Source organism: Mesoplodon mirus (genome assembly GCF_964341445.2).
Source record: "Mesoplodon mirus genome assembly, chromosome: 4".
NCBI lineage: Eukaryota > Metazoa > Chordata > Mammalia > Artiodactyla > Ziphiidae > Mesoplodon > Mesoplodon mirus.
The window spans coordinates 73630221-73657537 of record NC_138979.1 but is presented as its reverse complement, the minus strand read 5'-3'; the positions used below and the strand labels follow the sequence as shown (position 1 = coordinate 73657537).

The 27317-nt window shown below is 39.4% G+C and overlaps 1 protein-coding gene across 2 annotated transcripts in view; it reads left to right on the top strand.

Annotated features, from left to right (window-relative positions):
• Positions 1-27317, top strand: part of ASB7 (ankyrin repeat and SOCS box containing 7) — a 57065-nt gene that overhangs the window by 6167 nt on the left and 23581 nt on the right. For both annotated transcript variants that reach the window (XM_082618105.1, XM_082618104.1), the window contains exons 3-4: positions 1180-1304; positions 3449-3710. In XM_082618105.1, the coding sequence (XP_082474231.1) occupies positions 3500-3710 (211 nt within the window). In that variant the 5' untranslated portion in view covers positions 1180-1304; positions 3449-3499. The remainder of the gene's footprint in view (positions 1-1179; positions 1305-3448; positions 3711-27317) is intronic.

The following is a 27317-nucleotide window of genomic DNA, read 5'->3' as shown; positions in this document are numbered from 1 at the left end:
GGCACTGTGAGATGCTCTAGGCTCATCGTCTATATTTCTTGCCCAGTCTTAGAATCAGCCATTTCTGTAAGGATAACTGCATTTTTTACAGCTTGCCATGTAGGAGTTGTTCTGATCATGCCTAGTTCAGTTAGAAGTGTTAAGCAGAGTTTTAAACCAAATATTATTTATTTCCAAGTGCATGTTTGCAGAGTCTTTGGCCTTCCTTGAAGAAGTTTGACAAGAAAAAATAAAGTGTGAAAAGAGGAAAGGTTCAAAGTAGACCATACTAATTTGGATTGGTTGAAAATCCTGGTCTTTAGCCACCACCACCTATGACTGTCACTTTTCTCCATAGCTTATCAGATTGCCAGGCAGCTTGACCATTCCTTGTTTAAGTGATGGAGGGCTTATTAGCACACCCACCCCACTGATATGGGACGGCAGTCCTCCCAGTGAGTAATTCCCAGAGGGATTCTGGTGTAATGCATGGAAGTCACTTTGCCTGTGTTCTTAACCTTAATGGAATTCACAGATCTAGGATTTATTTGACGTGGAGAAAGATCCCTATTCTTTTAGTTGTAGAGAATTTTTTCAGAATCCATATGGAGAAGCTGGCAAGACTGTTAATCTTTTACCTAGTTTGGTGTATGCATAAAGGAATAAAAGTTTCAAAATTATTAATGTGATGCCTTTTGTGTGTACGAAGAACCAGCATTTAAAGAAAATCTCCTTTTAGTTGTCATAGATTCCATTTTGACCCTAGCCACCTATCGTATTGAATGCAGATATATTCTCATTTTAATTGTTTAGAAAGAGTAAGAAACTTGCGATGCCAATTAAAAAGTAATTCAGTACTGAAAATATATTTTGAATAGAGCAAAAAGAAGAATTTGTGTTTGCATCCAAATTCCAAGTGTGTGATTTATTATTTTCCTTATTCATTAAAAAAAAAAACACACCTGCCTTTCTAGAAAAAAAAAATTCCTGAAAATAAGTCATATCCTATACCACCTTGCGGGTTAATGTAGATTTGAGATAATTTTTTCTAAGAATTGATTTAAGTTCTTTCTTTGCTCTGTAAGTTTGTTGTAAAGTGCTAAAATATAAGCTCATCAAAAGGTAGGCTACTCAGGCAGCTATGTTTCTTTATTTTTTTTTTAGAAAATTTCCTGTGATTGTTATTTCATTCATTTTTAGGTTAAAAAAGAGCTCATTGACACCGGAATCTGGACACACTCTGAGCCCCCTACTCACGATGCTGTATGTGCACAATGGTTATTAGGCAATCCACGTATCAGGAAAAGGGGCATTCTTCCCGTAAGGTAAGTGACTGAGGGTCATAAGTCATCTGTGCTGTTCTGGGGTAAAATCCATTTAGCTTTTATTTGTCCTTCAGATCACCTAATTCATACTAAACACAGCACTTGCTAAAAGAAAATCCAGGTTTGTTTTGTTATTGTTTGAATCTTTTTCCTTGCATAGTATGCCTTAAGTGCCAAGGTGATCATCCCAATTAAAAAAGAAAAATCTGTTAAAGATGATTGTTTTGAGTATATGGTAGTAGTTTCTATTAACTCCTTCTAATGGTCTTCATCTTTCCTTATAATGCTAAAAATAAGCAAAAACCTATTACAAAAGGATTCTTGGTTTTAAAATTTCTAAGACAAGAGACTTAATTTTAGTGTCAGTTGAAAAAGTAATTAAGGGAAGAGATGGGGGAAATCATGTTTATTAAAACAACTTGTCAGGAAATTTCTCATTTCCCAATTTTCCTTGAGGAGATAGCCTGATTTTTTTTTTTTTTTTTTTTTTTTTTTTTTTTGCGGTACGGTGGCCTCTCATTGTTGTGGCCTCTCCCGTTGCAGAGCACAGGCTCCGGATGCACAGCCCCAGCGGCCATGGCTCACGGGCCCAGCCGCTCCGCGGCATGTGGGATCTTCCCGGACCAGGGCACGAACCCGCGTCCCCTGTATCGGCAGGCGGACTCGCAACCACTGCGCCACCAGGGAAGCCCCGATAGCCTGATATTTTTAAATTACATTACTTAGTAGTGATACTTAGGAGTTTTGTAATAACCATTTTCTATGTATGGAACCAGGTAGGATATGTGATTATACTATTAAGCTGTGATAATATGACCTAAGTTATGACCTAAGTTAGGCTTAAGTTGACCTTTGTACAGTCTGTAAGGAGAAGTTTTACAAGGTAAACTATTATTGGTAACAAGATTATCCCAAGATGTCTAACCTACATATGAGACCAGAATGTCTTTAAAGGACTTTCACATAATTTTTTATTTTTAGAAATGGAAGCTACTAATTAGGAGGTGAGTTTAATCTATACCTTAAAGTTAGCCCAGATGGAATGGCTTCCTAGAATTATGTAGTTTAAGTTTCTGTATGTATTTAAAAGCTAAAAAATGCACTAAAAAAGTTTTTATATACACACATATAAGATGTAACTTTTCACCAATTCAGTTTGGACTTTCCTGTTTGCATGAAGTAGATCTCATTTTACATTGGGTTTGAGTACACACCTCTTTTGTGACCTATTAGAGAGTGTTGGAATTCTATATACTGCTTTTACTTTTTTCATGTGGTTAATCAACAGATTGTTTAGATTCCTTTAGTTTTTAAATATTTTGTATGATCTTGCTACTTTGAGTATTTGTAGAATAAAACTTCTGGAAAATGGAAATTAGAAAAGTGCAAAAGAAATGTGGCAGAAAAAGAGGAGTAGTAATTCGTGCCTCAGAGGACATAAAGTGGGGAGGATAGAAAGAGAGACAGAAACAAAAGGAAAGTAAATATAATCTACACATTTTCCTCTAATTTACTTAAACCCCGCCCACTGCCCCTTCCCCCCAACTTTCCACTCTTTGGGGCTAAAAATAAAATATTGTTGAAATACTTTAGGGGACCAGCCTAAAGGTGTTTGCTTTTTTAAAATTTTAAACTACTTCTTATAGCTGGAGGTCTTTAGTCCTAGTCTATGAATTGTCCATTTGATACTCGATATGTACTCGCTGATCTGTGATAGAATCCTTGAATGGTTTATAACTTAAATTTTCCATGTGCATCAGGTAAATGCAAACTCCTAAGACAAGTACTCATTTGCTTCCTCTGTTGTCTCCATCTTCAGCTGCCCAGCATCACTTTCCATTTTACCTAAAATAAATGCTGTGTTCATTGATATTTGCTTTGAGTTTACAAAAGGCTGCAGAGGAAATTTCCTGTTTTGGCATTTTAGGGCTTTATGCCTCACTTTCTTTTTGAAATCTTTTATAATCTTAGGGAAATAACTGAAAGTTTTGGTCAAAACTGATACATGTTAATTTGTTGTAGTAGTATGAACTGTCATCACTAAAGTTTACATGATTTAGCAATGGAAACTTCTGTGCTATTTAATGAACACACTGTCAGGTGTCAAGTATTCTAAATTTTATGTATTCTACCTACCCTTCAAGGTTGATCCCTGTGACCTAATGAATCCTTTGTAAAAAGTGGACTCAGCTAGGATGTTACACCACCATTGTCGAAGGAACCCTGAACTCCAGGAAGAGTTGCAGATTCAAGCTGCAGTAGCTGCCGGGGATGTTCACACGGTACGAAAGATGTTAGAACAAGGCTATTCTCCAAATGGCCGGGATGCTAATGGCTGGACCCTGCTTCATTTCTCTGCAGCAAGAGGAAAGGAAAGATGTGTTCGCGTATTTCTAGAACATGGAGGTGAGTTTATTAGGAGCAAACCCTTTTTTCCCAAGGAGAAACTTAAAATGAAATTCTCTTTAGTTTAAAATATGTGAGTGCTTGTGTATATAATTTCTAATGCTTCTTTTTGCTAATACTAGACTTCTTATTGTCTCCTTTGTGAAGATGTGTTAAAATTATGCTGAGTCTTGTTTCAAACCAGATTGTCTAAAAAATCAGTTTGTTGAATGTGCTTTTTTTCCCCTTGTAACTCTAGTTTCTATATAGCCAGATTTCCCCAGATTATTTCAACTAAAAGCAGCCCTTCTTCAGGTTGTCCAGTTGCTTTGTTTCAGAAGCAGAAGTGGCTGTGGTCCCAACAACTGAGAGTTGCTCAAGCTCCCCCTTTTGAGACTTGCTCAAGCTAACTGAGCTAGCACAGGCCCCCTGTCAATACCATGGCCTTCAGGATACCCTATCTTTTGAATTTACCTCTTCATAAAAAAATTTTAGTTGCTTTTATTACTGTTTTAGAGCACTTGCCTTTTCTAGAATTGTACATAGTTTCTAGGTATCCTACAAGATTGGTTAGCTGAGGTCTAATTTTGTGTAACATATGCAGTTGGAAACTTCATTTGACATTTAATGTTCTTGCTTGAAAAACTGTCCATTCCTGTAATTAATAGTAACTAATAATTGTCTTAAAGTCATTTACTTTTTTCTCCCATTAGATTTTCACTTAATTTATTTTCCTAAAGATGAACAAGTGTATTTTGTCATTTGTACCCATATTATTTTTGTAAATTATGGTGTAAAATAGCTTGCTTGGGACTCAGGATCCATTATGTACCATTCTAGGGCCTGGATTGCTTATTAACAGTCATTTAGTTCCATTTCTATGGTGTACTTTGTTACAAGACTAGTCAAACTTACTTGCAAACTAATTTGAAGTACAGAAAATGTTAGAAGTCACACAGCTCTCATTAGGGTCTTGTGAATTATGTGAAGCTAGGAATACAAAGGCTATGAGCGTGGACTTACTGCAAAGTCCTGCTAAACCTGAGACTAGGAATCATCACACATCCGAGTGGCCCTGAAATAAGAATTATATCCCTGAAATAGTTGACTGTTGACAGGACACCACCATTTGCTAACCTGTGCCTCCTTTGTAGCCATCCTCCATCCCTCCCTGCTGCCCTTGCTCATATCTCATTTCACCTTGAAACTTGAAAACCTCAGCTCTGAAGGCAACGAAGGAGAAATGTAAGAGGAATGCCAGGAGAAAGATCTGAAAAAACTAAAAAGTGGGTGTAGGATCAGAATACTTAAAATTCTGGCAGTGCTTAGTAAAATTAAGACCAAGATCAGAACTCACATTTTTAAACTCTACCTAGTCCTGTTACTTTTCTGTTTCTGCCAGCCTTGCTTTTAAAATATTTAAAATATTAATTAGAAAGAAAGTTCAATTACTCAGGTAATATATGAACTTGTCTCCTTAAAACAAATAAAATACATTTTCAAATAAATTACAAATAAAGCCAAAGTCCCCTTTGGCCAACTCCCAATCCTTAACCTGCCTACCCCTGCCTAGAAGTAACTCATGGGTATGAGTTTGGTTTGGTCCTTATCTTTCTAGATCATTTCCTAAATGCACTTATAGAAAATATGTCTTATTGTGTTGTGTGTGGTTTTTAGAACGTAAATGATATCATACTGACTGTATTATTCTGCAACTGTTATTTTTTGCTCAGCTGTACATAACTTAAGGCTTTTTTAATATTGGGTTGGCAAACTTTTTCTGTAAAAGGCTAGATGGTAAAGATTTGGGGCTTTGCAAGCCCTCCTGTCTCTGTTGTTAACTACTCAGCTCTGCCTTTGTAGCATGAAAGCAGCCATAGACAATATGTGAATGAATGAGTGTGGCCATGTGCTGATAAAACTATAAAAACCAGTGGTGTGCCGGATTCGGCCTCTGGTCCCAGTTTGCTGAATCCTGTTTCCTCACCATCCCCCCTCTCTTTTTGTGTATGTATGTGTATGTAGATATTTTTAACAGCTTTTATTGAGATAGAATTCACATACCTTACAATTCACCCTTTTAAAGTGTACAATTCAGTGGCTTTTAGTGTATTCATAGAGTTGGGCATCCATTACCACAACCAATTTTAAAACATTTTCATTACCCCAGAAAGGAACCTTGTACCTATTCAGTATTAATACATATAGGTTTACTCTGTTCAACTGCTAGATATAGTATTTATTACTGTGGATATACTATCGTTTGTTTAAACCATTCTTTTTTATTTTTTGAGTGGCTGAAATTTTCTCAGTAGGACATTTTATTAAGAAGGTAACACATACATATAAATACATGGTTAAAAACAAAACGAAAGGTGATACGGACTGTTCAATGAGGGGGAAATGTCTGCTCTTCAGCACTGGCCCCTCCTCTCCTTCCCAGAGGCAGTCACTCTTACTGGATTCTTCTGTGTCCCTGCAGAGATAGTCTGTGCATATAAGTATGCATATTTTCCACCCTCCATCTTCTAGCCTGCTTCTCTTTTGTTAATCGTCTGTTCTGCATCTTGATTTTTTTCACAAAACGGTTTCTCTAAGTGATAGTTCCTTGTCATTGATTCCATTGTATGGATGTAATTTATTTAAACTTACTCCCCATTGTTGAACATTCTAATTTTTCATTTTTCTGCTTCTAGAAACAGTATTACAGAGAATGTCCTTGACTAATCTTTTTACATATGTGAATTTATCTCTTGGATAATTCCAAGAAGTATAATTGCCACATCGAAGGGTTGTCAGATATTTTTTTTTGTTGTTGTTGTTTTGATGGATATTGACAAATCGTCCTCCAAAGAAGGTTGTTAATGGCTCTGCCCTTAACCAGGTGGGAGGGTGCCCAGCCCCCTGCCTTTGCCAGGAGTGTGTCACTAAGTGGTTTGCTCTTCCTCTGTGTGATTTGCTTGCCTCCTTTTTTCCCGAAAATGACATATGAGTAACAAAGCATTGCAAGACTGGGCTGCTTGCTTGTCTTTTTCTTATGACTTGTAGGAGTTGTTTATGTATTCTCTGCTGTTAGTTATATGTTGCAACAGTCTTCTCCCAGCTTGTGGCTTTTCCACATTGTTGTTTTGCTTGTTTTTTGCGGGCAGAAGTTTGCATTTTAAGTAGGTAAACTGTGTTTCTCCTTTGGCTTATAGTTTGTGCTTTTTGTGTCTTGTACATCATACCACAGGGTCATTATTTGCCTATATTTTTTTCTAAGATGTTTCATGGCATTTAGGTCTTTAATCTATCCAGAATTGGTTTTGGCGTATAACATGAGGTGGTCAGGTACAATTTCATACGTAAAGGTAGCCTAAATCATCCTTTCTTTCCGCATTGTTATGTCTTGCCAACTCAGGTATAAAGTTTTTATATACACATGGTTCCATTAGTTCTATTGTCTGTTGTTATATCCCTGGGTCAGTATAATATTGTTGTAAATTATTATTATTCTCTAATAAGTTTTAATATCTGGGGGAGCAAATCTCCTCTCCTTGTTCTTTAAGGATGTCTTGGCTATTCTTAGCACTTTACATTTCCATATAAAATTTTAAAACAACAAAATTACATATTTTGCAGAAGCCCCTCACTTATTCTTGTATAGCACCTTTTACTTCCTCCTTTTACCCTAGTACAATAAGAGATTTAGGGAGTAGTTTTTAATAGCACATTGTGTATCGATTTGGAAACACAAATAGGAGAGGAGACTTCCTCCTCCTTGCTCCCCTTGGCCACGTGTGATGCTTAGACTTGCTCTGTATTTAGTCTAGGCCTGGCTTCTGATTCCTAGACCAGTGTACCCAGCTGCCTGTTCAGCTTCTCCACACTTGTGGCTCACAGCACAGCGCAGCACGAGCTGCTGCTTTGACCGTGTTCTTTTGCAGTAGATGGCACTACAGCCTATGACTGCTGTGCCAGAAATCTAGAAACCATCCTCCTAAATAGTTGTCAGATCTTTTCACTTCCTTTCGTTGGAGGCACTGCCCCGCCTTTGGGCAAGGAAACCTTGTTCCTCACCAGGACGGTTATGATGTCTCTTTCATTCCTGCTTCCAGTACTGCCCCCTTCCAACCAGTCTCTAAATGGAGCGATCTGTTAAAAATGACAATTAAACTATTTCCTTTTAAAATCCGTCAGTGGTTTCCCACTTCTCTTGGGACAATATTGAGTCCTTAATGTGACCTACACAGCCCTGCAGCCTCTGCTCGTCAGCGATATCTTCCCAGCTTGTCTTTGAGCCACAGCCCATCTGCGTTCTTTCAGACTCACTGAGCTCAGAGGCGTGTGCCCAGGACCTGCTGGGGTCCCCCTGCTCCCTGCAGTGCTGCCACCTTCGCCTGGCTCCTGCCTGCATCTCCCTCACCTCTCCCCACACTTTCTCAGGGAAGCCTTCCCTTACCATCCGGACTTGGTCAGATCCCTCTATCATGTGATACTATCGGGCTCTGTACCTTGTTATTGTAGTTCCTATCACAAGCATAATAAATTATTTTTGTAGTATTCTATTTAATTCTATTCTTGTTAGTCTGAGGCTTCATGAGGACAGAACCCATATCTGTATTGTTCTCAATGCGAGAGAGAAAGAGGAAACAAACACCAGTTATCTAAAATAATTGTTCCCCAGCCTTACAGAGACAAGGCTGATCCTTTTCTTTTTATTAAAAAATATTGATTGAAAATGGGCCAGGTGGGATTAGAAAAGTCTCTGAATTCATCATACCTGCTCTTTTCCTTAAACCACAGTTTCTTTAAGAGCTTATAAACTTCCAGTTAGATTGGTCTCCTCCTGTTAATACGTTTATTTTGTGATGGACATTAAGGTGAAATGCAGTCAAAGATTCAAATATGGGAAAGTGAGCAAAGAAATGCACAAGAAACAAGGGTTCACCTTCCTCTTTCCCTCCCTCTCCCCTCCCCCACCTCTGTGCCTGAGATAGAATTCATATAGATAGTTAGATGAGGATGAGGTGGCCAGCTGGTCACTTATTCTTATATTTATTCAGCAAATATTGATTGAGCACGTAACGTATGCCAGGCTCTGGCCAGGCCCTGAGATACGGACGTAATCATTGTGCTCGCCTTCTGGCACTTCATAGTCTAGTGGGTGGATGGATTTGTAGCCAACATTTGTTGAGCATTTAGTATCAGCCTAATTCTTCACAACTATTCTGTGAGGGTAAGTAGTAATTTTTCCACTGAGAAAACGGAGCCACAGGATGGTAAGTAATTTGCTCAGTCATTCACTTCATAAATTGCAGAGTCAGGATTCAAACCCATTGTCTTAACCATGATTCTATATGACCTGTAAGAAAACAATGCGGTCCCAGCAGAGTGAGCTAAGCGCCGTGTATAAAAGACCACCCCAGTTGCTGGGGTAAAGGTGGTGGGAGTGGCATGGAAGGCTTACTAGAGAAGACATGGTTTGCATCAAGGTCTTGAAAGGTGAGGCTGCATGGGTTGCTGGAAGGGTGGAGGTGTGGGGTTCTTTCAAACACAGAAGACACTGAGTAAAGGGCTGAAGAAGAAAGGGAGCATGTTTGGTTTTAGGAACTGAAAAAAATTCAGTATGATTGGAGCCTATCTGGTCATTTATTTGGGGGACGGTGGTGAGCCATTTGACAGAGAGGAGTGGGAGAAACAGCTGTGTGTTGTAGAAAGCTCAGTGGTTGTAGTATTGGGAGCTTAGGGAAAGGGCCCAAGGCCTCAGGCACTGCTGCCTGGTCAGGACTGCAGCCTCATCTCCCTGCACCCCACACGTATTTGTTGAGCACTGCTGTGTGCCAGGCACTGTTCTGAGGGCTGGGAATACAGTAACAAAATAAAGTCCCTGTCGTCATGGCACTTACATTTCAGTAGTTGACAGTAAATATATGATATCAAGTCATGAAGAAAAAGGAAGCAGAGAAGGGATAAAGAGGTACAGGCTTCTGTTTTAAATGAGGTATTCAGGGAAGGCCTCTAATATGACATGTTAGCTGAGGCCTGAAAGAAACGAAGACCAAACCATGTGTGTATCTGGGAGAAAAGCATTAAAGGAAAAGTGTTAAAGTAAAAACTCTAGGCTGGGAATATGCTTAGCACTTTCAAGAAAAAGCCAGGAAGATGGTGGCTGGAGCAGAATAATGGGGGGGGGGTGCAAACAGGGCTAGAGAGAGTCAGCTGACATGTTCTGTAGCTCCTAGAAGGCATGGAAAAGACTTTGGACTTTGTTCTGAGTGAGAATGGGGGTGCCATTGAATACTTCTCAACTGAGGAACAATATGAACTTACTTAAGGGCTCACTCTGGCTGCTCTGAGGAAGATAGATTGTGGAGGAGCACAGGAGAAATAGGAAAACCTGTCTGGACGCTTTGGAATAGTTCAGGTGAGAGATGTTCGTGGCTTGGGCTACATGATAGCAGTGGATGTGTTGAGAAGTGGTCGGATTCTGGATCTATTTTGAAAATGGAGGCAACAGTATGTGCTGATAGATTGGCTATGAGGTGAGAGGGAAAGAAATTAAGAATAACTGAGGTTTGGGGGCTGAGGATCAGGAAGAAAAGAGTTGTCATTTACTGAATGAGCAGGGGAAAGATAGCCAAAGCAATTGAAAAGAAGAAAGGATATAGATGTTTAATATCAGCCGTTTACCCTACCAGCAATTTTTAATCTCACGTACATTAAAGGACCAGATCTTATAATTCAATGTGTACACCTGCACCATGAAGCCACCAATGAGTGATCACACAGAGCTATCAAAACTCAGAGCTAGGGGCTTCCCTGGTGGCGCAGTGGTTGAGAGTCCGCCTGCCGATGCAGGGGACTCGGGTTCGTTCCCCGGTCCGGGAAGATCCCACATGCCGCAGAGCAGCTAGGCCCGAGAGCCATGGCTGCTGAGCCTGCGCGTCCGGAGCCTGTGCTCCGCAACGGGAGAGGCCACAACAGTGAGAGCCCCGCGTACCGCAAAACAAAAAAAACAAAAAAAAAACCTCAGAGCTAAGAGGTTGCCTATCTCTGTGCTGTGGTGACAGCCATGTGACCACAGAGGGAAGCCTGGTTGTGGAGCAGGTATGTGAAGTTCGCTTGCTGCTGCGTGGGAGAAAGCCAGTTTCATTGAGGAAATGAGCAAGTTTGACCCGAATTGCTAGTACTGTCTATATTCCAAAAGGAAAAAAAAAAAGTGAGGCTGTCTTTAGTTTAATCTAAACCTGTGCTGTCTATAGCAAGTGTGGCAGCAGGTATACCTCAGAGATACTGAAGGTTGGTTCCAGACCACCCCAATAAAGCGAATATTGCAACAGAGGGAGTCACATGAATTTTTTGGTTTCCCAGTGTCTAAAGAAACAATGTACATATCTTAGTTAAAAAATACTTTATTGCTAAAAAATTGCTAACCATCATCTGAGCCTTCAGTGAGTCATAATCTTTTTGCTGGTGGAGGATCTTCCCTCATGTTGTTGGCCACTGAGTGACCAGGGTGGTGGTCGCTGAAGGCTGGAGTGGCAATTTCTTAAAATATGACAAAAATGAAGTTTGCCACCATTGATTAACTCTTCCTTTCACGAATGATTTCTCTGTAGCATGCAGTGTGTTTGATAGCATTTTATCCACAGCAGAACTGCTTCCAAGATTGGAGTCAATTTTGTTAAACCCTACTGCTACTTTCTCAACAAGGTTTATGTAGTATTCTAAATCCTTTCTTGTGATTTCAACAACCTCCACAGCATCTTCACTGAGAGTAAATTCCATCTCAAGAAATCACTTCCTTTGCTCATCCCTGAGAAGCAGCTCCTCACCTGTTAAAATTTTATCATGAGATTGCAGCAATTCAGTCATATCTTCAGGCTCCACTTCTAATTCTAGTTCTCTTGCTAAGTAATCTGCAGTTACTTCCTGCACTGAAGTCTTGAACCCCTCAGAGGCATCCATGAGGGTTGGAATCAACTTCTTCCAAACTCTTGTTAATATTGATATTTTGTCCCCTTCCCATGAATCATGTATGTTCTTAATGGCATCTAGAATGGTGAATCCTTTCCAAAAAGTTTTCAATTTACTTTGCCCGAATCCATCAGAGGAATCACTAATTATGGCAGCTGTAGCCTTAGGAAATGTATTTCTTCAATAATAAAACTTCATAGTCAGAATTACTCCTTGATCCATGGACTGCAGAATGGATATTGTGTTAGGCATGAAAACAACATTAATCTCATTGTATATCTCTATCAGAGCTCTGGGATGTCTAGGTGCGTTGTCAACGAGCAGTAATATATATTTTTTTACATCTTTATTGGAGTATAATTGCTTTACAATGGTGTGTTAGTTTCTGCTTTATAACAAAGTGAATCAGTTTTACATATACATATGTTCCCATATCTCCTCCCTCTTGCGTCTCCTTCCCTCCCACCCTCCCTATCCCACCCCTCCAGGCGGTCACAAAGCACCGAGCTGATCTCCCTGTGCTATGCAGCTGCTTCCCACTAGCTATCTATTTTACGTTTGGTAGTGTATATATGTCCATGGCACTCTCTCACTTTGTCACAGCTTACCCTTCCCCCTCCCCATATCCTCAAGTCCATTCTCTAGTAGGTCTGTGTCTTTATTCTCGTATTACCCCTAGGTTCTTCATGACATTTGTTTTTTCTTAGATTCCATATAAATGTGTTAGCATACGGTATTTGTCTTTCTCTTTCTGACTTACTTCACTTTGTATGACAGACTCTAGATCCATCCACCTCACTACAAATCACTCAATTTCGTTTCTTTTTATGGCTGAGTAATATTCCATTGTATATATGTGCCACATCTTCTTTATCCATTCATCTGTCAATGGACATTTAGGTTGCTTCCGTGTCCTGGCTATTGTAAATAGAGCTGCAATGAACATTTTGGTATATGACTCTTTTTGAATTATGGTTTTCTCAGGGTATATGCCCAATAGTGGGATTGCTGGGTCATATGGTATTTCTATTTTTAGTTTTTTAAGGAACCTCCATACTGTTCTCCATAGTGGCTGTACCAATTCACATTCCCACCAGCAGTGCAAGAGGGTTCCCTTTTCTCCACACCCTCTCCAGCATTTATTGTTTCAAGATTTCTTGATGATGGCCATTCTGACTGGTGTGAGATGATATCTCATTGTAGTTTTGATTTGCATTTCTCTAATGATTAATGATGTTGTGCATTCTTTCATGTGTTTGTTGGCAATCTGTATATCTTCTTTGGAGAAATGTCTATTTAGGTCTTCTGCCCATTTTTGGATTGGATTCTTTGCTTTTTTGTTATTGAGCTGCATGTGCTGCTTGTAAATTTTGGAGATTAATCCTTTGTCAGTTGCTTCATAGGCAAATATTTTCTCCCATTCTGAGGGTTGTCTTTTGGTCTTGTTTATGGTTTCCTTTGCTGTGCAAAAGCTTTTTAAGTTTCATTAGGTCCCATTTGTTTATTTTTGTTTTTATTTCCATTTGTCTAGGAGGTGGGTCAAAAAGGATCTTGCTGTAATTTATGTCATAGAGTGTTCAGCCTATGTTTTCCCCTAAGAGTTTGATAGTGTCTGGCCTTACATTTAGGTCTTTAATCCATTTTGAGCATATTTTTGTGTATGGCGTTAGGGACTGTTCTAATCTCATACTTTTACATGTACCTGTCCAGTTTTCCCAGCACCACTTATAGAAGATGCTGTCCTTTCTCCACTGTACATTCCTGCCTCCATTATCAAAGATAAGATGACCATATGTGCATGGGTTTATCTCTGGGTTTTCTATCCTGTTCCATTGATCTATATTTCTGTTTTTGTGCCAGTACCATACTGTCTTGATTACTGTAGCTTTGTAGTATAGCCTGAAGTCAGGGAGCCTGATTCCTCCAGCTCCGTTTTTAGTTCTCAAGATTGCTTTGGCTATTCGGGGTCTTTTGTGTTTCCATACAAATTGTGAAATATTTTGTTCTACTTCTGTGAAAAATGCCAGTGGTAGTTTGATAGGGATTGCACTGAATCTGTAGATTGCTTTGGGTAGTAGAGTCATTTTCACAATGTTGATTCTTCCAATCCAAGAACATGGTATATCTCTCCATCTATTTGTATCATCTTTAATTTCTTTCATCAGTGTCTTATAATTTTCTGCATACAGGTCTTTTGTATCCTTAGGTAGGTTTATTCCTAGATATTTTATTCTTTTTGTTGCAATGATAAATGGGAGTGTTTTCCTGATTTCACTTTCAGAGTTTTCATCATTAGTGTATAGGAATGCCAGAGATTTCTGTAAATTAATTTTGTATCCTGCTACTTTACCAAATTCATTGATTAGCTCTAGTAGTTTTCCAGTAGCATCTTTAGGATTCTCTATGTATAGTATCATGTCATCTGCAAATAGTGACAGCTTTACTTCTTCTTTTCCAATTTGGATTCCTTTTATTTCCGTTTCTTCTCTGATTGCTGTGGCTAAAACTTCCAAAATTATGTTGAATAAGAGTGGTGAGAGTGGGCAGCCTTGTCTTGTTCCTGATCTTAGTGGAAATGGTTTCAATTGCTCACCATTGAGGATGATGTTGGCTGTGGGTTTGTCATATACGGCCTTTATTATGTTGAGGAAAGTTCCCTCTATGCCTACTTTCTGCAGGGTTTTTATCATAAATGGGTGTTGAATTGTGTTGAATGCTTTCTCTGCACCTATTGAGATGATCATATGGTTTTTCTCCTTCAATTTAATATGGTGTATCACTTTGATTGATTTGCGTATATTGAAGAATCCTTGCATTCCTGGAATAAACCCCACTTGATCATGGTGTATGATCCTTTTAATGTGCTGTTGGATTCTGTTTGCTAGTATTTTGTTGAGGATTTTTGCATCTATGTTCATCAATGATATTGGCCTGTAGTTTTCTTTCTTTGTGACATCCTTGTCTGGTTTTGGTATCAAGGTGATGGTGGCCTCATAGAATGAGTTTGGGAGTGTTCCTCCCTCTGCTATATTTTGGAAGAGTTTGAGAAGGATGGGTGTTAGCTCTTCTCTAAATGTTTGATAGAATTCGCCTGTGAAGCCATCTGGTCCTGAGCTTTTGTTTGTTGGAAGATTTTTAATCACAGTTTCAATTTCAGTGCTTGTGATTGGTCTGTTCATATTTTCTATTTCTTCCTGATTCAGTCTTGGCAGGTTGTGCTCTTCTAAGAATTTGTCCATTTCTTCCAGGTTGTCCATTTTGTTGGCATAGAGTTGCTTGTAGTAATCTCTCATGATCTTTTGTATTTCTGCAGTGTCAGTTGTTACTTCTCCTTTTTCATTTCTAATTCTATTGATTTGAGTCTTCTCCCTTTTTTCTTGATGAGTCTGGCTAATGGTTTATCAATTTTGTTTATCTTCTCGAAGAGCCAGCTTTTAGTTTTATTGATCTTTGCTATTGTTTCCTTCATTTCTCTTTCATTTATTTCTGATCTGATCTTTATGATTTCTTTCCTTCTGCTAACTTTGGGGTCTTTTTTTTCTTCTTCCTCTTATTGCTTTAGGTGCAAGTTTAGATTGTTTATTCGAGATGTTTCCTGTTTCTTAAGGTAGGATTGTATTGCTATAAACTTCCCTCTTAGAACTGCTTTTGCTGCATCCCATAGGTTTTGGGTTGTCGTGTCTCCATTGTCACTTGTTCCTAGGTATACTTTGATTTCTTCTTTGATTTCTTCAATGATCACTTCGTTATTAAGTAGTGTATTGTTTAGACTCCATGTGTTTGTATTTTTTACAGATCTTTTCCTGTAATTGATATCTAGTCTCATAGTGTTGTGGTCGGAAAAGATACTTGATACAATTTCAATTCTCTTAAATTTACCAAGCCTTTATTTGTGACCTAAGATATGATCTATTCTGGAGAATGTTCCATGAGCACTTGAGAAAAATGTGTATTCTGTTGTTTTTGGATGGAATGTCTTATAAATATCAATTAAGTCCATCTTGTTTAATGTATAATTTAAAGCTTGTGTTTCCGTATTTATTTTCATTTTGGATGATCTGTCCATTGGTGAAAGTGGGGTGTTAAAGTCCCCTACTATGAATGTGTTACTGTCGATTTCCCCTTTTATGGCTGTTAGTATTTGCCTTATGTATTGAGGTGCTCCTATGTTGGGTGCATAAATATTTACAATTGTTATATCTTCTTCTTGGATCGATCCCTTTATCATTATGTAGCGTCCTTCTTTGTCTCTTCTAATAGTCTTTATTTTAAAGTCTATTTTGTCTGATATGAGAATTGCTACTCCAGCTTTCTTTTGGTTTTCATTTGCATGGAATATCTTTTTCCATCCCCTTACTTTCAGTCTGTATGTGTCTCTAGGTGTGAATTGGGTCTCTTGTAGATAGCATTTATATGGGTCTTGTTTTTGTATCCATTCAGCCAATCTGTGTCATTTGGTGGGTGCATTTAATCCATTTACATTTAAGGTAATTATCGATATGTATGTTCCTATTCCCATTATCTTAATTGTTTTGGGTTTGTTATTGTAGGTCTTTTCCTTCTCTTGTGTTTCTTGCCTAGAGAAGTTCCTTTAGCATTTGTTGTAAAGCTGGTTTGGTGGTGCTGAACTCTCTCAGCTTTTGCTTGTCTGTAAAGGTTTTAATTTCTCCATCAAATTTGAATGAGATCCTTGCTGGGTAGAGTATTCATCACTTTAAATATGTCCTTCCAGTCCCTTCTGGCTTGCAGAGTTTCTGCTGAAAGATCAGCTGTTAACCTTATGGGGATTCCCTTGTGTGTTATTTGTTGTTTTTCCCTTGCTGCTTTTAATATGTTTTCTTCGTATTTAATTTTTGACAGTTTGATTAATATGTGTCTTGGCATGTTTCTCCTTGGATTTATCCCGTATGGGAATCTCTGTGCTTCCTGGACTTGATTAACTATTTCCTTTTCCATATTAGGGAAGTTTTCAACTATAATCTCTTCAAATATTTTCTCAGTCCTTCCTTTTTCTCTTCTTCTTCTGGCACCCCTATAATTCGAATGTTGGTTCGTTTAATGTTGCCCCAGAGGTCTCTGAGACTGTCCTCAGTTCTTTTCATTCTTTTTCTTTATTCTGCTCTGCAGTAGTTATTTCCACTATTTTATCTTCCAGGTCACTTCTCTGTTCCTCTGCCTCAGTTATTCTGCTATTGATCCCATCTAGAGTATTTTTAATTTCATTTATTGTGTTGTTCATCGTTGCTTGTTTCATCTTTAGTTCTTCTAGGTCCTTGTTAAATGTTTCTTGCATTTTCTCTTTTCTATTTCCAAGATTTTGGATCATCTTTACTGTCATTATTCTGAATTCTTTTTCAGGTAGACTGCTTATTTCCTCTTCATTTTGTTAGGCCTGGTGGGTTTTTATCTTGCTCCTTCACCTGCTGTGTGTTTTTCTGTCTTCTCATTTTGCTTATCTTACTGTGTTTGGGGGTCTCCTTTTTGCAGGCTGCAGGTTCCTAGTTCCCGTTGTTTTTGGTGTCTGTCCCCAGTGGCTAAAGTTGTTTCAGTGGGTTGTGTATGCTTCCTGGTGGAGGGGACTAGTGCCTGTGTTCTGGTGGATGAGGCTGGATCTTGTCTTTCTGGTGGGCAGGTCCACGTCTGGTGGTGTGTTTTGGGGTGCCTGTGGACTTATTATGATTTTAGGCATCCTCTCTGCTAATGGGTGGGGTTGTGTTCCTGTCTCGCTAATTGTTTGGCATAGGGTGTCCAGCACTGTAGCTTGCTGGTCGTTGAGTGAAGCTGGGTGCTTGTATTGAGATGGAGATCTCTGGGAAATTTTTGCCGTTTGATATTATGTGGAGCTGGGAGGTCTCTTGTGGACTAGTGTCCTGAAGTTGGCTCTCCCACCTCAGAGGCACAGCACTGACTCCTGGCTGCAGCACCAAGAGCTTTCCATCCACATGGCTCAGAATAAAAGGGTGAAAAAGTAGAAAAAAAGAGAGAAAGAAAGAGGATAAAAGAAAAGAAAATAAAGTAAGGTAAAATAAGAAAAAGTTATTAAAATAAAAAAATAATTCTTAAGAAAAAAAAATTTTTAAGTTAAAAAAAAAAAACGGAAAGGTAGAACCCTAGGACAAATGGTGAAAGCAAAGCTATACAGACAGAATTTCACACAGAACATACACATACACACTCACAAAAAGAGGAAAAGGGGAAACAATAATAAATCTTGCTCTCAAAGTCCACCTCCTCAATTTGGGATGATTCGTTGTCTATTCAGGTATTCCACAGATGCAGGGTATGTCAAGTTGATTTTGGAGATTTTATCTGCTGCTCCTGAGGCTGCTGGGAGAGATTTCCCTTTCTCTTCTTTGTTCGCACAGCTCCCAGGGCTCAGCTTTGGATTTGGCACCGCCTCTGCATGTAGGTCGTCGGAGGGTGTCTGTTCTTTGCTCAGACAGGACAGGGTTAAAGGAGCAGCTGGTTCGGGGGCTCTGGCTCACTCAGGCCGGGGGGAGGGAGGGGTGCCGATGTGGGGCAAGCCTGCGGTGGCAAAGGCCGGCAGAACATTGCACCAGCCTGAGGTGCGCAGTGCGTTCTCCTGGGCAAGTTGTCCCTGGATCCCGGGACCCTGGCAGTGGCGGGCTGCACAGACTCCCCAGAAGGGAGGTGTGGATAGTGACCTGTGCTCGCACACAGGCTTCTTGGTGGCGGCAGCAGCAGCCTTAGCGTCTCATGTCCGTCTCTGAGGTCCGTGCTGTTAGCCGCGGCTCGAGCCTGTCTCTGGAGCTCCTTTAAGCAGCGCTCTTAATCCCCTCTCCTCGTGCACCAGGATACAAAGAGGGAAGAAAAAGTCTCTTGCCTCTTCGGCACGTGCAGACTTCTTCCCGGACTCCCTCCTGGCTAGCTGTGGTGCACTAGCCCCCTTCAGGCTGTGTTCACGCTGCCAATCCCAGTCCCCTCTCCCTGCGCTCCGACCGAAGCCTGAGCCTCAGCTCCCAGCCCCGCCCGCCCTGGCAGGTGAGCAGACAAGCCTCTCGGGCTGTTGAGTGCCGGTCGGCACCGATCCTCTGTGCAGGAATCTCTCTGCTTTTCCCTCCGCACCCCTGTTGCTGTGCTCTCCTCCGCGGCTCCGAAGCTTCCCACCTCCGCCACCCGCAGTCTCCACAGGAAGGCGAAGGGCCTTCCTAGTGTGTGGAAACCTTTCCTCCTTCACAGCTCCCTCCCACTGGTGCAGGTCCTGTCCCTATTCTTTTGTCTTTGTTTATTCTTTTTTCTTTTGCCCTACCCGGGTACGTGGGGAGTTTCTTGCCTTCTGGGAGGTCTGAGGTCTTCTGTCAGCATTCAGTAGGTGTTCTGTAGGAGTTGTTCCACGTGTAGATGTATTTCTGGTGTGTCTGTGGGGAGGAGGGTGATCTCCGCGTCTTACTCTTCCGCCATCTTCCTCCCTATATCGGCAGTAATATATATATATGTATTTTTTGCGGTATGCGGGCCTTTCACTGCTGCGGCCCCTCCCGCCATGGAGCACAGGCTCCGGACACGCAGGCCCAGCAGCCATGGCTCACAGGCCCAGCCGCTCCGCGGCATGCGGGATCCTCCCAGACCGGGGCACGAACCCACGTGCCCTGCATCGGCAGGCGGACCCCCAACCACTGTGCCACCAGGGAAGCCCCTCAGCAGTAATATTTTGAAAAGAGTCTTTATTTCTGAGCAGTAGATCTCGACGTCGAACTTTATATATTCAGTAAACCGTGTTGTACACAGGTGTGCTATCATCCAGGCTTTGTTGTTCCATTTATAGAGCACAGACAGAGTAGATTTGGTAGAATTCTTAAGGGCACTAGGATTTTTGGAATGGTAAATGTGCACTGGCTTCAACTTAAAGTCACTAGCTACATTAGCTCCCAACATGAGAGTCAGCCTGTCCCTTGAAGCCGCGCTTTGACTTCTCTTCTCTAGCTATGAAAGTCCTAGGTAGCATCTTCTTCCAATATAACACTGTTTCATCCATATTGAAACACTGTTGTTTAGTGTAGCCACCTTCATTAATTATCTTCTGGATAATTTTGTTGCAGCTTCTACATCAGCACTTGCTGCTTCACCTTGCATTTTGATGTTATGGAGTTGGCTTCTTTCTTGGAACCTCATGAATTAACCTCTGCTAGCTTCAGACTGTTCTTTGGATGTTTCCTCACCCCTCTCAGCCTTCACATAATTGAAGAGAGTTAGGGCCTTGCTTTGAATTAGGCTTTGGCTAAATTAGGGAATGTCGTGGCTGGTTTGATCTTCTATTCAGCCCACTCAGATTTTCTCCTTGTCAGCAAAAAGGCTGCTCTGTGTTCTTATTATTCCTGTGTTCACTGGATTAGCACTTCTAATTTCCTTCGAGAACATTTCCTTTGCATTCACAACTTGTCTACCTGTTTTGCACAAGAAGCCTAGCTTTTGGCCTATCTCAGTTTTCAACATGCCTTCCTCACTAAGCGTAATCATTTCTAGCTTTTGATTTAAAGTGAGAGACATGTGACTCTTCATTTGAACAGTTAAAGGCCTGATTTCAATATTGTTGTGTCCCAGGGGACAGGGAGGCCTGAGGAGAGGGAGAGAGACGGGAACGGCTGGTTGGTGGAGCAGTCAGAACACATAACAGCATGTATTGATTAAGTTCGCTGTCTTATTATGGGCGTGATTCATGGCAACCCTAAATAATTAAAATAGTCACATCTAAGATCACTGATCACCATAACAAGTATAATAATGATGAAAAAGTTTGAAATATTTTGAGAATTATCCTAATGTGATACAGAGACAGAAAGTGAGCAAATGCTGTTGGAAAATGGCACCGATGGACTGGATCTAGGTGGGGTTGCCACAAACCTTCAATTTGTAAAAATTGCAGTCATTATCTCTGAAGTGCAATAAAGTGAAGTGCAATAAAATATGTGCCTGTATTTACATTTAAAGTAAACAAAAAATTCAGTTCCGCAGTCACGCTAGCCACGTTTCAAGTACTCAGTAGCCACACGTGACTAGTAGACATATTAGACCTTGTAGATGTAAAATGTTGGCCTGTGCAGATAAGTGATATTTTACTGCTTTACTTTCAGATATCCTGCTTCAAAATGATGAACACTTAGGGTTTTATAATGTCCAAAAATATTAGTGTTTCTAAACACAAATGTGATGCATACAATAGTACCTCTGTCCAAATCCTGGTAATCTTTCTGACCAGGTTAGTGTGCTGTTGGAATTATGGGGAAGAGTCTCTACTATAAGAGTGTGAATTTTAAGAAACCCACTATTATTATATTCATTTTCCCATTTTGAATCTTTCTAAAAATTCTAATACTACACTGGACATTTCAAGAGAGTAACATTAAGAGACCCTATATTAGCTAGTGTGTTTATTTATCTTCAGATTCAGTGTTTATGCAAACTGACCTGGAGGGCGGTCAGCTGAAGCTCTACAAGTTAATTCCATAAAACACATCCCTGGAGGGACCTGAGATGAGACACCTGATAAGTGTCTCAGGTCTTCTCTTGGTACAGTAGGTAAAATCCTCTTGATGAAACACAAGAAAATAAATGAGAGATATAAGTGATTAGAAAAATCCATAGCAGAATGGTGAGAAATTATTTTTAGCATTTCAAAAATGAAAGATTTTACAAATGGTAATCCCAAATGCGATGAAACAGGGACATTGATGGTAGAAGTTTATTAAAGCACTTGTGGAAAGAAGTTTAGTAGTATGTTAGATCCTGAGAAACGGGAGATTTTTTTGCCAGTAAATCTACTTCTATTAATTTATTCCAAGGAAGCAGTCTTAAGGTACAGGAATTATTTTCTGTATGAAAATTTTACTCTTTATTATATATAATTTTTAAAATGGAGGCATTTTCAGTGCCCAAATATAGAGGAAAATTAAGTAATTAGACTATGATTACAATTATGAGTAATTTTTAAAAATGTATAGAAGGAAAGCTGAAAGAAGTCTATCATAAGTGTTGACAGTAAGTATTAGAGAATGCTGTTTTTTGCTTTGCTGCTTTTCTAAATTTTTAGTTTTTCATTAACAAAAAAGTAATATTTCTTGGGGAAATTCTGTTTGGGAACATTATACCATCTGACTTTCTGGCTCTTTGTTCTGTTTTGAATTATTAGTCAAGTTTTAGGTTTTTGTCTAGATTTTTTTTTTCCTCCATTGTTGCTTTTTCTTCCTATAATAACATGGCACAATGCATAACTGGTATTTAGAACTCCAAGCAGTGCCTATGCCTGTGTAACTTAGCTAATTGCATTTGGTGCTTTCTAAAACTTTTAAGAAGAGTAATCACATAAATAGTAAATTAGGGTACAATGCTTATACATATATTTTGTAAAATTCTGACTTTCCTGCTTTTAGGATTTTGTAATGTCCAAAAGTAGTTGAGCTTTTAGACACAAATGGGAAGCATATAATAACCTCCATACAAATCCTGGTAATGTTTCTGAACAGTTTAGTTTATATATTCCAATCCTTAGAGTAACCAGTAAAAAAAAAAAAAAAAAAAAGATAATGCAAAGAAGTATAGCTAAACTGTCAATGGAGACATTAAAATGGAATGTTAAAAAATGTTCTAATAGTACAAAGAAAAAAAAAGGTAGTAAAGGGAAGAAGAGGGACAATAGAGGAGACAGATGGAAAACAAATAATAAAATGGTAAATCTAAACTATATCAATAATTATATTAAACATTAATGGATTAAACACTCCAATTAAAAGTTAGAAATTATCAGAAAGGTAAATAGACAAAACTCAATTAATTACATGCTGACTACAAAGATAATACTTTAAATATAAAGGTACAGGTAGGTTGAAAGTAGATGAATGGATGGGATATATCAGGGAAATATGTCATGCAAATGGCAAGCATGTGAAGGCCCGAGTGGCTACATTAATATCATATAAAATAGATTGCAAGACATAGACTATTACCAGAACTAGAGAGAGACATTTCCCAGTGACAAATGGAGCACTTCATTAGGAGGAATAACAGTCATAAAATGTGCATACACCTAGAAAGAGAACTTCAAAATACGTGAGGCAAAAAATTTGAAGGGAACTTCAAAATATGTGTTAAAGGGAGAAATGGCCAGTTTCACAATCCTGAATGTTGGAGATTTTTAACATCTCTCAGCAGTTGATAGAACATCTAGATTTAAAAAATCAATAACTATAGAAAAATCTAAAAAAAATTATCAAACACATTGACCTAATATTTTTGAAAATTGCATCAGAATATACATTCTTTTATGTGCATAATGTGGACACTAGGATAAACCATATGCTGGCAATAAAATACGTGTCAGTAAACTTTAAAAGGCTGAAATCTTATGGGTATATTCACTAACTGCAATGGAATTCTGTTAGAAATCAACAACAATAACATGTCTAGGACAAACTCAGACATTTAGAAATCAAACAAATTTTGAACTGAATGATAGTGAAAATACAATATATCAGAATTTGTGGGATGTACTAGAGCAGTGCTTAGAGAGGAATTTATAGCTATAAATGTTTGAATAGCAAAGAAGAACCATCTTAAATCAATTACTGAAGTTTTTACCTTAAGAAACTTGAAAAAGAAGAAATTGAGCCCAAAGTGGCTGTTGCCATTTACCCTCTCTGCTCCCCAACAATCTCTGTGTCACATTATCATGGAAGCTGGAATCCTCCTTGATGATGGAAGGGACTGACCTGATTTTGGAGCCCATGGAAATTCCCCATGCCTGGAGCATTGTTGAATATAACTGTGGTCTTGATCTAGGTGGCAAAGAAACTGGAAAGGCCAACAGCACAGCTGCTTGACTGAGGCTGTAACACCAGTTGGGGCAAGCAACAGAGCAGCCTCACATTTAACAGGAGACCTGGCAAATGAGACAGCCATGTGGGCTTTGATAAGTTGCTACATATTTCTGGGAATTGGGAAGGCTGATACATACTTAAGAAAGGCCAGAGAGGACCCCAGTTATCTACTCACCCCTGGCTGAACATGAGGCCAGAAAACAGAAGCTGTAAATTGTAAATTGTCTGTTTATTGAATGTGTGTCTCAACCTATACACAGATCTCTTGGGCAAAGGGTGGAAGCCTTACTGGCTCAAATTGTTTAAGCACAACCTCTGACCAGTTACTGGTCAAACATAAGTTATTCCTAGGAGCAGCCCCTAGAAGCCAGACTTTAATAATAACAACTGAGCAGAGACGTAAGTGGCTGTATGCTACAAGGGAGACAGACTATGTAGAATTAGTCTAGGCAGTTCACTAAAATAAATAGCAACAGCAGCCCACCTGGAAGAGGTGAGGATCAAAATCCAGGGGTGCTATGATATAGTCTAAAATCTTCAATTTTCAGTAAAATTATGAGACACGCTAAGAAACAGGAATGTATTGCTCATACACAAGAAATGAAACTAGCTAATAGAAAGTGCTTATGAAGGGGCCCAGATGTTACACTTAGTTAACAAAACTTCAGAATAGCTATTATAAATGTATTCAAAGAACTAATAAGGAAACCATGTTCAAAGAATTAAATGAAAACATGTGACAGTGACACATCAAATAGGAATGATCAATAAAGAGATAGAATACATATAATTTTATATATGTAAATGGGAATGTATGTATATACATATATATAAATAGAAATTCTAGAGTTGAAAGTACAGTAACTAAGATGAAGAATTCATTAGAGTGGTTAACAGCAGATTTGAGCTGGCAAAAGAAGGAATCAGTGACCTTGAAAATTTATCAATAGACATTATCTAGTCTGAGGAACATATAAAAAAAGAATTTTTAAAAACATCAACAACAGGGCTTCCCTGGTGGCGCAGTGGTTGAGAGTCCGCCTGCCGATGCAGGGGACACGGGCTCGTGCCCCGGTCTGGGAGGATCCCACATGCCGCGGAGCGGCTGGGCCCGTGAGCCATGGCCGCTGGGCCTGCGCGTCCGGAGCCTGTGCTCTGCAAAGGGAGAGGCCACAACAGTGAGAGGCCCGCGTACCGCAAAAAAAAAAAAAAAAAAAAAAAAGCTAGAAAAAAAAAATATATCAACAACAATAAGATACGTAAGACATCTTATGGCCAAAATAACTTATGTTTGACCGGTAACTGGTCAGAGGTTGTGCTTAAGCAGTTTGAGCCGGTAAGGCTTCTACCCTTTGCCAGGGAGATCTGTGTATAGGATGAGACACATTTAATAATCAGACAATTTACAGGTATGCCCCAGCTTCCATTTTCTGGCCTCATGTTCAGCCAGAAGTGAGTAGATAACTGGGGTCCTCTCTGGTCTTTCTTAAGCATGCATCTGCCTTCCCAATTCCCAGAAATATGTAGCAGCTTATCAAAGCCCACATGGCTGTCTCATTTGCCAGGTCTCCTGTTAAATGTGAGGCTGCTGTGTTGCTTGCTGCAAGCAGTATCACAGCCTCACTCAGGGCCCCATAGACCTGTGGAACATTATCAAGCATACCAATATATTCATGAGGCATAATGGGAGCCAGAAAAGAGAGGGGAAAGAGAGAAAGGGAAAGAAAAAAATATTTGAAGAAGAAATGACTGAAAACTTCCTGTATTTGATGAAAAATGCTAAACTATACATCTGAGACACTCAGTGTCTCCAAGTAGGATATTCATCTAAGAGATGTAATAGTCAAACTGGGGAATGTTAAAAACAAAGAGAAAATCTTGAAAGCACCTAGAGAAGTGATGCATTATATACGAGGGATCCTCAATGATAAGATTAACAGCTGATTTCTCATAAGAAACAACAGTGGCCAGAAGGCAATGGGATGACATCTTGTAATTACTGAAAACAAATAACAGTCAACCAGCAATTTTAAATCCAGCCAAATTGTCCTTCAGAAATGAAGGTGATAGGGCTTTCCTGGTGCCGCAGTGGTTAAGAATCCGCCTGCCAACAAAGGGGACACGGGTTCAAGCCCTGGTCCAGGAAAATCCCACAGGCCGCGGAGCAACTAAGCCCGTGAGCCACAACTACTGAACCTGCACTCTAGAGCCCGTGAGCCACAACTTCTGAGCCCGCACGCCTAGAGCCCATGCTCCGCAACAAGAGAAGCCACCGCAGTGAGTAGCCCACACACCACAACGAAGAGTAGCCCCCACTTGCCGCAACTAGAGAAAGCCCACGTGCAGCAACAAAGACCCAACTCAGCCAAAAATAAATAAATTAATTAATTTTTAAAAAGTAAAAGCCAATAAGAATATTTAAAAAAATTTTTTTAATGAAGGTGATATAAAGATGTTCCCAGATAAATGAAGGGAATTTGTTGCTCTCAGACCTGCCTTATGAGAAGTACTGAAAGGAGTCCTTCCAGCTGAAAGAAAAGGACCATGTGTAATCCAAATTCACAGAGCAAATAAAGATCACTGGTAAAGGTAATTATGCATGTAAAAAATAGTATATTTGTTTTCTATTGCTGTGTAACAAATTACACAAACATATGACTTAATACAAGATATACTTATTACCTCACAGTTTTAAGGTGTTGGCCAGACTGTTCTCATCTGTAGGCTTAAATGGAGAAGAATTTGCTTCCAAGCTCATTCAGGTTGTTAGCAGATGAATTCCCTTGGATGTATAGACTGAGGGCCTCAGCTTCTTGCTGGCTACTGGTTGAAGGTTGCCAGTAGTACCCAGAGATAACCTGCAGAGTCTTGGCCTGTGGGCTTTCCCACCAAGGCTCCTTAGTTCATCAAGGCAGCAGTGAAAGTTGCTACAATGAGTCTGCTAGCAAGATGGAGTGTTGTGTATCATAACATAACCACAGTAGTGACATTCTTTCACCTTTGCCAGATTCTGTTGGTTAGAAGGAAGTCACAGTTCCTGCTCATACTCGAGGGGAGAGAATTACACAAAGGCATGAGCATCAAGAGGCAGGAATTATGGGAGGGTCCCCCTTAAAATCGTGCTGCCAGAGACAATAGAAATATATTCCCCCCTTTTCATCTCTTAAAAGACAACAACGTAAAACAATAATTATAAAACTGTTGTTGGGCTTATATAAAGATGTAATATATATGACATAATAGGACAAAGGAAGGGAGAGGAAAGGGGGCTATCTTGGAACAGTTTCTGTATACTGCTACAATTAAATTCAAAGTAAGAATAGGAATGAAATAACAAAGAGAAGAAAATAAACCAGTGGAATTGAAAATGGACAAATGATGGAGAAAATTTATGAAACCAAGAAAAAGCTGGTTCTTTGAAAAGATCAGTAAAATTGATAAATCTCTAGCTAGACTGATGAAGAAAACAAAAGACACATACCAATATCAAGTATGGAAAAAACTGTTTTCACTACAGATCTTATAGATACTAAAAGGATAATAAGGAATATAATGAACACCCTTCTGCCATTTAGAAGAAATGAACAGATTCCTCGAAAGACACATATGGCCACAACTGACCCAAGGGAAAAATAGAATAATCTAATAGTCCTACATCAAAGAAATTTAGTTCATAATTAAAACTTTACACTAAAAGTCTTTAGGTAGGCCCAGCTGCTTTTTCTGTTGAAGTATTTCAAATATTAAAGGAATAAACAATAACAGCACTACCCAAACGATTTGAGGAAACACTTCCAAACTTATTGTATAAGGCATATAGTACCCTGAAACCAAATAA